Source organism: Cyprinus carpio, chromosome B20, assembly GCF_018340385.1.
Source record: "Cyprinus carpio isolate SPL01 chromosome B20, ASM1834038v1, whole genome shotgun sequence".
NCBI classification, from domain to species: Eukaryota; Metazoa; Chordata; class Actinopteri; order Cypriniformes; family Cyprinidae; genus Cyprinus; species Cyprinus carpio.
The window spans coordinates 26065786-26078230 of record NC_056616.1 but is presented as its reverse complement, the minus strand read 5'-3'; the positions used below and the strand labels follow the sequence as shown (position 1 = coordinate 26078230).

Below are 12445 nucleotides of genomic sequence, written 5' to 3'. Positions count from 1 at the left end.
AATTTCAAAAGCCCTTTAAAATTAAATATGTACACAGTTTGAATTAAATTAAATTAAAGTATAGTCAAATTTTTTAATTAGCATGTTTTTGTGTTTTGCTTTGGTACCGAAATTGGTACCGAGAACCATGGATTTTCACTGGTATCGGTACCCAATACTGAAATTTTGGTACCGTGACAACACTATATTGTTTTTGGTTTGGATTTTTATTTTTTTTATATGGTGTAGGTGTGTAATTTTGAGTTTTTGCTCTTATTCAGAGGACGCTCTTGCAGAAATAGACAACGAGGACCTCTTTGCAGAAATGGTCTATGCAACAGGAGAGACTTAAGTCGTAATACTTACCCCATTCCAGTACAAGGCATTCAAGAATTGTTGTAGATAGACGCAAATGAAACAATGACTGAATAAACAAAGACAAAAGCATGATCACGACAAAAAATACCTTACAGTGTGCTAGACGTAGCATATTTTACAAAAAGGAATAATGCAAGCAACAATCTTTATCAGTGTAAAGATTGTAAGCCTATAATAATGAGCTTCAAAATGCCTCATCACAAAAGAGCTGTTCCAAACATTGAATGTATTAGTTTGATCAACATCTTAATTATGCAGTGCTAGTCTGCTAGATAAACAAACAATCATGCAACACCAAGAGCTTTATCTTAAACGTGTGAGTAAATAACCTTGCAGAGAATAAAATTTGCCCAAGTGCCACAAGTGCATAAAACAAAAATGATACTTATAATGGTGTAGGCTGATGAAGTGATAAAGACGAGATGCAGAAGGAGACCGGCAGCGTTGTTTCCGACTGTAGGCCGGAGAGACTTCTTGCATGCAGGTTCACGTGAGCGTATAGATTAAATATTTTGTAGATTGAGACCCAAGCAGCGCCGATGCGACAGCTTGGAAAGCACCAGCGTTGCCAAGTCCTCCTTTTTTATACGGAATTGGGCTATTTTAACACTGTTGCTGCAAGTTGCTTTTCATGTCCATGGGTTGAAGCGACCCCAATAATGTGATATTTAGCGCCTAGAATGCGAATTTTACCAGGGAACCCCTCTTGAAATGCGATTGGACTAGTCAGAGGCATAGATTACCCAGGGGACATGTCTCCCCCCACTTTTAATATCACGGAAATTCGTCCCCTGCACTTTTTCAGTCAAATGTGTTCGCATATAGGTTTTCAACAGCTGGTGTGAATAAATATAGATTTAAACTCAAAGAGACAGGATAGTCTGCGCATGACCTGATATTTTATTCAGACCCAGAATAAGGTGAGATTATCATCAACGAGCGCTAAACACTCATGCTAATATGGACAAAAGCATCCAGCTATTGTTGTATGAAAAGAGTTGTTTTCACAGAAAAACAGAAACTTTTGGAAACACAAAGACATTAAAGATATTACTAATTGTAATATGTGATGTGGCATTAACTCTTCCTAGTAGAACTTGCGCTGATGCTTCCGTCTCTTCAAACTGTACATTTACTTTAATTTGCAGAGACGCTGAAATGTACAATACAGATGTACTAAACATACAATATTGACGGACTGACAACACCTTAAATGTAAATTATGTATGAACAACTTTACAGACTTACAAATGAATACTTATACTGCAAATGCGTCATTAACATTTTTATTATATTGCATTCAGTTGTCATATCAGTGGCATTGTTTTCACCTGAATTTATTAAACAACATTTTTCATTTACTTAATATGAAAAGATAACATTTTGTTCTGCTGTGTGATTTCTGCTGCCAACTCGTTTAATCCTAAACAAGATAAATGAAAAACACTTCTGCAATCATTTAATCATTACTTATCATGCAATATTTACTTTATTCATCTAGCCATTTTCTCTTAAATGCTGTTACTGACAATAGAACCATAAAATAATTAAAAAAAAATACAACAATTACAAAACAAATCAAATTTATTTGTGCACTGTAATCCAAATCTGTTCTGACTGCAAGGAATAGACCTAAACTTGGTGTGTGAACAGGTAGTTCCAGTCAATTTGTTGTTTTCATAAAAAACACACAGATTGGAGTTTGTGCTGCAAACACGCACACTAAATTCTCAATCAAATGATTTATTTTTATTAAAGGTTCTCTGCAAACAGTAACAGTTTTATTTAGACTCATATTTTGAAGAACCATTTGATAATAAATGGTCCCCCTTTTTTTAAGAGCTTAGTTTTTTTTTTTTTTTTTTGTAACTGTTAAAAAATCCTTTCAGAGCCACTTCATTATTGAGTTTTTGGAGCTCCACCATCCAACTACAAAGACCGTCAACACACACTCAACCGGTAGACCACGTCATATCTTTCTTAAAATGTCTATACATTTTAACTTTCAAATTATAACTGGTTTTCTGTCAGTCATGTCTTTTTTTCTCTTTTCAGTTTTTAAACAGAAGATGTAAGTGTGACCAGGTTGGTTCAGTTGAGGATACTTCCCTTAATCATCTGGATCTTAATCAGGAAATTTAAACCAAACAAACTCCTGAAAAATGACTGCTTTTCTAAAGGGAGACTATTTTAATGTAAACCCACTGAAATGTGATCAAAAGAGTTTAATGTATTAAATAAAATTTATAATGTTAATTTCACAAAAATGCAGGCTATTTAGGTTGTTTTGTAATAATTGAAATATATTTTGAATATAGTGCAAACCCTGCATGCATGCCCCTCTTTTTCATCAGATTACTAAAAATATCAAGACTGCTTCCAGTAAAAGACATTTGCAAAATGGTTTCAGCATATATATGAAATAAAAAATTATATAAAAATAAACATTTATTGTGATGCCTGAAATTAGTGTGAGAGCAGTATTCATTCAAATATTAATGTGTTAGAATGTTTGATGCCACAGATATAAGTGGATATGAGAATCTTAAAGGCCTTCTGAAAACAAGGGTAGAAAAATCCATAAATCAAGGGGTTACAAGTCGAGTTGAAATATGCAAACCAAAACAAAGCATCAAAAACAACAGCTGGGGTCCAAAAATTTAAAAAAGTGTCGAGAACAGATGCAGTAAAAAGAGGCAGCCAGCAGAACAAAAAAACACCAATGACAATGGCCAGAGTTTTAGCTGCTTTTCTCTCTCTGTGAGCAGAGCTTTGGCTCTTCAACCCTCCAGTCACTCTTTCTGACATAACTTTTGCATGTTTTTGTGCAACATAGAAGATTTTTACATACAGAGAGCTCATGATTGTCCCAGGAAGAAAGAATACAAGAACTGGACATATAATACTCCACTCCTTGTTAAAAAGCACAACACAATTTCCCACACAGTAAGTCTGCAATATAACCATCTCTAATCCAACTGCACTTATCCCTGAAAACACAATAGAGAAACTGTACACAAATGAAAACAGCCATATGAAGGTAATAAATACAGTCACAGTGCTGATTGTGACCCTCATTCTGTATCTTAGAGGGTAACAAATGGCCCAGTACCTGTCAACAGATATTAAACTTAGATGCAGTAATGAGGAGATACAGAAGGTCATGTCTAAACTATAATGAACTTTACACACAAAATCTCCCAGATACCAGCAGCCTTCAACAGATCGCACCATGCTGTACGGCATGACCAAAGAGCCCAGCAGACAGTCACTGGCAGCCAGAGAGCGAACGATCAGATGAGTTGGAGACTGAAGCTGTTTGAAGTGAGAGATGGAGATGATGATCAGCAGGTTCCCAAAAACTGTTGTGAGGATCATCAGCACAAAGAAAGCATACATTGCCACTTTAACAACAGTAAGACGTTGCAGTTTTGGACAGGAGTTTGGCCGGAGTGGATAGCAGAGAAACATATTCTCAGTTTGAGTCTTATTTGAAGTCATCATCTTTTCCAGATGCTGAGATGATTTTCTTTGTTAAAAGGTTGACAATTATCAACATTTGTTTAGTAAAGATAAATATAAATATATAGTACATGTCTGTCTATTTTAACTCCCTAAATGTACCCAGAGCAGCTGTTTTGTCCATACATACCCTTATATTTGAAGCAACCCTCCTACTCCTGACACTGTTACCCATAGTTACAAAAACAACATTAGCTCTGGAGATTAAAACGAAAAAATAAGTGAGCATTAGATACACTATGGGAGTATCATGTATTTTATACAAAATGTGGTTCTATAAATTTACATTTACTTATGTTTGCATAGATGTTGAAATGTACAAAACTAACGTATTTACAGCATCTAAACACATAAATTGTAAATTATTCATATATGAACAACTTTATAGACTTACAAATTAATCCTTATGAATACTGCAATTGCCACATGATTTTTTTTTATTATATTGCATTCAGTTGTCATATTAATGGCACTATGTTTTTAACTGCATTTATTAAAGGGGTCATATGATGTGATTTCAAGTTTTCCTTTCTCTTTGGGTTGTTACAAGCTCTTGGGATTACAAATGTATAAAATGTTAAATCTAGGTTCCAATGTAATAGTATATAAACTGAAATAGTTATGTACTTTGTGTTTTACATTTTGAGGTAAAAAGGATGTCATTTCTAAGAAGATCAAATCAGCAGGTGTCTGAGATAATGACCTTTTATCTTTATGCTCTTCCTGACCATTTGGCTTTTTAAGCTCAAGGCACAGCTGTACCTTTGTCTCTGTGATAATGTGAAAGTATGGCGATACTGTCAGACTGATTGTTTTAGCACCTATGCATTTGAATGACACTGTTATGCTGATGAGATCAAGGCTGGGAAAATGCCAGTGTCGGGCTGATTCCTGTACTTCATTTGCATGCTATGGGTTAGATTGTCTCCACCTCTACTGAATGTATCCCTCCCCCTTGAATGGATATAAACGATGAAGTATTACTGCTTTAGTTATTACTGTCTTTTGATGACTGCAGCACCACGCAGCGCGTTCTCAGTAAAGAATCCTGCTGAAGATACCCAAGAGTCTCCTGGTCTTCGCTTCTGAGTTTCCAACAGTTCATAAAGAAGATCTGTGAAGTTGCAAAGACTAAAGTCTCAAATCCAAAGAGATATTCTTTATAAAAGTTTAGACTGGTCCACGCCCTCCTTAAATTCCTTGTTTAAACCCCTCCCCACATACCTACGTCATGATCAGTGGCGATTTCTTTAAGACTGCAAGGGAAGCTCGGCTTCCCTTATAATGTCACAAAATTAATGGTCAAATATGTACTATTGTATTAACATTTTATTGACTAAAAATGCGTTAGAAAACGTTCATCTCAAAGACGAGTTCGTTCAGAATCAGTTACATATAGCAGGTCGGCTGACTCGATTTCCTTCTCATACATTCCCGCAGCGTCACAGTGCATTTCCCTATTGAAGCCCAGCGTCCACTGACTTCAATGGGGCTGCTTTGAACGGTTATTTTCAGCGCTTCTAAACTAGATGGTCATTGGATAAACGCTGCGATTATGTCCCGCCCACGGACGCTCAGCGTCTCTGGGGGTGAATGGGGAGTGGGCTGGCCCGGACTCCGAGCTTCTGCGTGATGATTGGAGGGTCTGTCGAAAGACTGCATCTCCTTTTGACTGACAGCGATTCTGTTCTATAAGGAATCACTGAAGCTATTCGCGCTCAGTCCCATCGTGGATTTCTCAAGTTCAGTCGAAATAAAAACTGCTGCAACCTATTTCTTTGATATTTGCTTGGCGAAATTGCTTGATTTTCATCATACATTTCACACAATTATACACCACATTCCTTGTTTCAGTTTTACAGAGTTTAATGCATTTTGCATTTGTCAAAGAGAAGAGGTCAGAGGGGGCTTTCCAAGCCATTTATGCCAAAACAGCAGATCTCACATCAGACCCACGAGATGAGCCCATGAGAAAGCGCCGTCTGACCCAATTGCAGGATCCCCAAGTGCGATACAGAAATCTGTACATGGCCATCCTTGATAACATCTTGGAGCAGATTCCTCGACGTTTTTCAAATTTGGAAAGCATGCTCTTCTTAGAATTAGTCAATCCAGGGAAATTTGATGACATGAGACAGGTATTTCCAGAGGAGGCCTTCCAAAGTGTTCTGAAAAGTTATGGCCATCACTTTGATTCAGGAAGACTGAGGTCAGAACTTCAAGTCCTGTATTCAGATCAGGACTTGCAGGGTAACAGGGGAAAGCTGTGTGATTACTTGGTGTTCCTTAAAGACATGGAGTTGGACAGTGCAATGCCTCAGCTTTACAAACTGTTCTCATTAGTGGCAACAATTGGAGCTACATCTGCAGGTGTAGAAAGGAGCTTCTCCTGTTTAAAGCGACTCAAGTCCTACACCCGAAACACAATGGACCAAGGCCGTTTAAGCAGCCTAGCTCTGCTGGCCATTGAGAGGACACTGGTCAAGCCACTTGAAAAGACTCCTAGTTGGTACGACAGGGTCACAGACCATTTTCTTGAAAAGGAACGTAGGGCAGAATTTACTTTTAAATAAATAGACAATTTTATGATGTAGGCCGAAAATGAGCTTCCCCTCTCTGACAGACCAGTAGCCGCCACTGGTCATGATGTGGGAATATTTGCATAACGCCACCTAAATGTTTACACAAAGAAAGAAGGCATAACTTTATTGTTGTGAAGACGCGCTGTGTTTCATTGCTAAAGCAAAACTACTTTGTTTGGCCTTCCAAAAGAGGACACATCAGTGGTTAAGTTGTTTTTACTAACACTGATCCAGAACAGTTCAACCCAAATATTCAGATGTGTGCAGTGTATTTTATTGAGGACTGTTTCCTGATCCTGGGAGATTGGTTACAATGCTGGCTGTTCTGAATCACAGTCTGTAAGTGCATTTTCATATTTAAAGAATTTGGGACTGATGATTCGAACGCAAGTTTTGAGCAGTGTAGAGTAGCGCTTGTTGTTTGTCGTTTCTTCAATTATAAATGCAGACAAATGGTTTTACGTTTACGTGGCACGATGCAACGCAATGCATAAAAAGACAGTATAAGTCATTATAATCAGTAATTATGTCCCCACTGGATGCAACAAATGTCTCATTTATAATGGGTTTTAATGTTTTTGTCTCATCGCGCTGGGACACGGCATCACAGTATGTTAAGGGGCATAACATTTCCGTCATACGCTTGATGCATTCGGCCAATCACAACGCACTGGATAGCTGGCCGATCAGAGCACACCTCACTTTTCAGAACGATGAGCTTTGTAAAAATCAACGTGCTTCAGAAAGGCGGAGCATAGAGGAGCAACAATAATGTACAGTATGTAGAAAATAATGAGTTTTCTGAACCTTAAACCACATAAACACATTTCATTTCACCAAATACACAAAAGAATGTTCTTTTTAGCAACATCATTTGACCCCTTTAAATTAAGTTTGCCCATTTATGCTTAATATGAAATGATTCCATTTTGTTTTGTTCTGTGTGATTTCTGCTGCCAACTCGTTTTAAAGAATACACTCTAAAAATATGGTGCAAAATAACATTAAAATTGGTTCATTGGTACGTAATCATAGGGGAACCATTTTAGGTGCTATTGAGAATCTATCTTTAAAGACCTTTCTCAAATGGTGCTATGTAGAACCATAAGAGGAACCCCATTCTCCTCCTTAGATTTTAGATGTGTTACTACACTTTTTATATGTTTGCTATCAATAGGAATTTACTACAGCAAAAGCTGTTGTGAATCACTTATGCTTTTCTGAGGTCAAAAAGTCTCATGTGGGGGCCCTGGAATATTTCCTTATCGGGGGCATGGGGGCAAAAAGGTTGAGAATCACATTATCTTCAGAAAATACACTGTATTTTAATGTTGTTTTTAACCCCTTGCCCAACTAAACTGAGAGTTATAGAACCTTTAAAGAACTATGCAGGGCCCTAACTGGTTCTTTGTATGGCAGTGGTGCTATATAGCACCTTAACGACCCCAAAGAACTGCTGAAGAACCAATTTTTGTGTGTGTCTGTTCATAATGTTAAACAAGACTACACTTTAAACCCTTAAAATGAAAAAAAATTCTGTAATCGTTTAACCATTACTTACCATATAATATTTACTTTGTTTGCCGGGGGACACAAAAGCCCTTTTCTTCTAAAATATTTTTTTTTTATCCGGTCCTGCAAAGCACTTGCTGTGGTTTTAAATTTTGTATTTCTAAGTATATCTGGCACATCAATTTTTGTATTTCTATCTATATTTGTGAGCTGATGAGTTGAATCAGGTGTGGTAGATAAGGGAGACACAGAAAATGTGAAGTGCTGGGGGTGCTCGCAGGACCGGTTTGAAAAACACTGCTAATATTCAAGCTGAATATCAAGCACCGGTTCACTAGCTTTCTTCAGTCTCCTTACCATCTCTTTCAGGATTTTGTGCTTCTATCAACACACCCTGTTTAATCAACTCAGTGTATATCACATCCCGCACTTCTTCCTTACGAGCTGCTTTTACTACTGAAATATCTTAATAATTAGCAACCAAATGTAAGGGAAACAGGTCAATTTAGCTCAAAGGGAATCATTTAAGATTTTAAAGGGAATTTGAACAGAATCACTGTTTCATGGCTGATCACTGAGACGGCCAGCGATTCACTGAACGAGCCATATAACATCAAATCTGCAATGGATATTAATATCCAAAGTATAGTGAAAACACTATTAACTAGCACAGTAACAAGATCGCCAGTTTAAGACATTAACTTGTAAACACAAAACACAAGATACTTCTCTTTCCAATATGAATAAGGCTTTATTAGATAAATCTAAGACATATAAACTAATTTAACACATAAGCACATGCACTCACATTCACACAAGTTGCAGGAGGATAGAAAGTTAGGGAAGAATGGGTTTAAGAGAATGAAAATGTGAAATCCCAAGTTTACTGCAATACGTGAAATTGCATAGACATGAACAACCATCAGTCATCTAATTAACCCTCGCACTGAGTTCCTCAATGAGGTTAAAATTATATTAGATACACCAGTACAGATCAGAGTCTGGAGGTACGTTACTTGCGTTGCCAGTGTAAAGGGGGTTCCCTTTCGAAAGCTTCAGTCGATGCTGCGCTGCTCAGCGCATTGGGAAACGTCTTGTTCTTGACCAGCTGTGAATAACGTGTGTAACACGTCGATAGAATTGACCCGGCGGTAATATAGCCTCGGTTGATGACATCATCGGAGCGCACCCGCAACACGGGGCTATAAATAGATAAGCCACAGGTGCATCAACAGGTCTTTTCTCTTCAGATCATTCTGTGCATGTGTGCGTCAGGAAGGTTCTTTTTGTCTGCTACAGATCTTCGTAGGATGAGCCAACGAAACGGTAAGTGTTGTGTTCCTCCATGCTCTCGTCCTATGTATGAGCTGGATACACATGATTACTGTTTTGTTTGTTTGGGGGAAGAGCATGCGGTTCTGGCTTTAGAGACGGGCGAGTGTGAGCATTGTGAACTGCTCTCAGTGAAGATGCTTCGTGCTCGTCTGAACTATTTTCAGACCGCACCCACCTTGTCGTCGAAGGGCTCTTGTGTGGATCTGTGTGACGAGCGAGGGACGGGCTCGTCCCTTTCGCTTACGGTGTCACCAGATCCACGTATCCTCTCTCATGATCTCGAAGCGTGCTCCGGTGCTTCTTCGGTTCACAAGGAGGATGATATATCTCTTGGGTCTTCAGGCCATGAGCAGCCCGTCTCTGAGCGTTCCTCTCGCGAGAGGAAATTGGTCGAGGAACTGCTCGAGGTGGTTACTTGCGCAGTGGACAGGCTGCAGCTTGACTGGCCACGCGAACAAGAGACCCCCAAACGTAGTAAGCTGGAGGATAGGTTTCTGTCGGGTGGTAGGATAGAGAGACCACAACATCAGTCTCTCCCCTTTTTCGAGGACCTCCATGATGAGCTATCGAGGTCATGGAGCAAACCGTATACTTCCCGCATCTTTGTGCCCTCGACGTTGACTTTTTCAACTATCGTGGATGCAAAGTCGCGGGGGTATTCAGAGATGCCTTAGGTTGAAGAGTCGCTTGTGAGCTATCTCTCGCCTGAATCTGCATCCTTGGTTAAGAAACCTACTTTCCCCACTAAACCTTGTAGAATAACATCATTGCTAGTGGGTAAAGCTTACCAAGCTGCAGGTCAGGCTGGTGCTGCACTGCACACTATGGCAGTGTTACAGGCATACCAGGCTGACCTGTTGAAGGACTTGAGTGTGGGCAGTACAATCGACATAGAACATGTTCCTCTTCCAAGGAGAGAGTCGGGCTATCACAGCAGATACTTCCTGGTTCCCAAAAAGGGTGGGGGAGTGCGTCCAATCTCGGATCTTCGAGGCTTAAACCGTACAGTCAAAGCACTTAAGTTCAAGATGTTAACCGTCAAGATGGTCGTGATGCAAATTCGGCATCACGATTGGTTCATCACGATCGATCTGAAGGACGCATATTTTCATATAGAAATTTTGCCACAACACAGGAAATTCCTGAGGTTCGCTTTTGGGGGTGCAGCATACCAGTTTCAGGTTCTTCCTTTCGGCCTAGCCTTATCACCCCGCACGTACATGTAGGGTTCACGCACACGGTCCAAGGAAGGTATCCGGTGCTGGCTGAAGGTTTCCTGCGTGTTCGGTCTTTTCAGCGTGTAGAGTTATTCAGTTTAGGTTAAACTCAAATCTGACTCCATTTAATGATCTAATCTGACTTCATTTTAGTATGACCTCGCATTTAGGTTGAAAGGCAAATTGGTTGTTTGTCTGTCTCTAATTATTATTCTCACATTTGATTATTCTATTTATTCTTTAATATTATTGTACTCGTTCATTCAGGTGCTCATGTCTCTAACAAGGATACAACATAATCTACTAGAGTCAATAATTACAGAGTAAAACAGAATAAAATCAAATGTAACAATTTATTATTAGTCAGGTAAATATGTATTCTGCCAATTACATCTTTATACACCCAATTCAAAGATATCAAATCAGTACAAGACATCAAATTCTCAAAGATGAATCTAAGAGTGAAAGATGCATACCTGACTTCTGGTGAAATACATAGTATGAAGTGAAGAGACACACACCACACTATGGGCTTTCTGGCTACAGAATCGCCCTGATCCTTTTGCTGCAATCCTTTAAATACCTCAGGTCCCAGACCAGTGTAGTTTACACCTCAAAGGGAACAGAAGGTAATTTACACGGAGGACCCTGGAAAAGGGCACTCCCATTACAGTAATCAAAATATCTTTTGATTCTTAGGATCTGTATTATCTTTTAGTCTACTTTTGTAAGGTTGAGACCATTGTACCAGGCACACTGAGACATTTCAAATGATACCAAACATATATAGTCACTTGTTGTATACACTTAACATTGCATAGATTTAGAGTGAGTTTCAGGTGAGGGAGAAAGGATGGGGATCATAGTGTGAGGAGGGAGTGTGATGGTGAGGTGTGAACTGGTATGCGTGGTGCGTCTCCGATGGCACTGTTACTTATGCAGGAGGGTGTTCAGTTCAAGAGAGTGTTCAAATGTTTATTATCAGGAAAGTCCTTTGTTCTCTTAGGGAGAAGTTGTCCCTCAGTCCAGACGGTCCGACTCCAGCCTTACATACACAAAATGCATGGATGCAGCGCTGGCTCCATTACGACTCCAGGGCATTCACATTTTGAATTATATCGGCGATTGGCTGATACTAACACAATCGCGAGAGATGGCGCTACAACACAGGGACATCATGTTAGCTCATCTAGTTTCTCTGGGGTTGAGACTCAACACAGAGAAGAGTGTTCTCTGTCTGGCCCAGAGAACGACTTATCTCGGGAACGTTTGGGATTCGATCACGATGCGGGCACAACTGTCTCCTGCTCGGATCGAGACCATTCGGCAGACCATGAGCAAGGTCAGGCCAGGCCAGGATCGCACTGTTCGTCAGTATCAAAAGATGTTAGGTTTCATGGCTTCAGCATCCACTGTGATTCCTTTGGGGCTGTTGCACATGAGACCATTTCAGTTGTGGCTAAAAGCCAGAGGATTTCATCCAAGAGCCAATCCTCAAAGGCAAATAAAAGTGGCGCGCCGCGGGCTTCGTACACTATATCTGTGGCTCAGACCCTGGTTCCTTGCCTTGGGTCCCACTCTAGGGGCACCGTGTCGTCGCAGACTGCTAACGACAGATGTCTCCCTGATGGGCTGGGGAGCAGTCTTGGATGGCCACCCAGCTCAAGGGGAATGGGGGGGTCATCAGCTCGATTGGCACATCAATTGCCTCGATCTGATGGCCGTATTTCTGGCTCTGAAATATTTCCTCCATCATTTGGGAGGCTGTCATGTCCTAGTACGGGTGGACAACACAGCAACAGTCTCTTATATAAATCACCAGGGGGGTCTGTGCTCACGCAATCTGAACAAGATAGCGAGTCAGATTTTTCTTTGGGCCCAGGACAAGCTCCTGTCACTCAGGGCAGTTTACATTCCAGG

General features: G+C 39.9%; 1 protein-coding gene across 1 annotated transcript; it reads right to left on the bottom strand.

The window, feature by feature from the left end:
• Positions 1-254: 254 nt before the first annotated feature.
• LOC109074478 (trace amine-associated receptor 2-like) lies at positions 255-4100 on the bottom strand. The gene has a single exon (XM_042747368.1). It carries the CDS (start codon positions 3859-3861, stop codon positions 2842-2844), a length of 1020 nt encoding a protein of 339 aa, XP_042603302.1. The 5' UTR covers positions 3862-4100; the 3' UTR covers positions 255-2841.
• Positions 4101-12445: the final 8345 nt, after the last annotated feature.

Excerpts from the sequence above, each read along its gene's own strand:
- LOC109074478 (XM_042747368.1), bottom strand. The coding sequence starts at position 3,861 with ATGATGACTTCAAATAAGACTCAAACTGAGAATATGTTTCTCTGCTAT.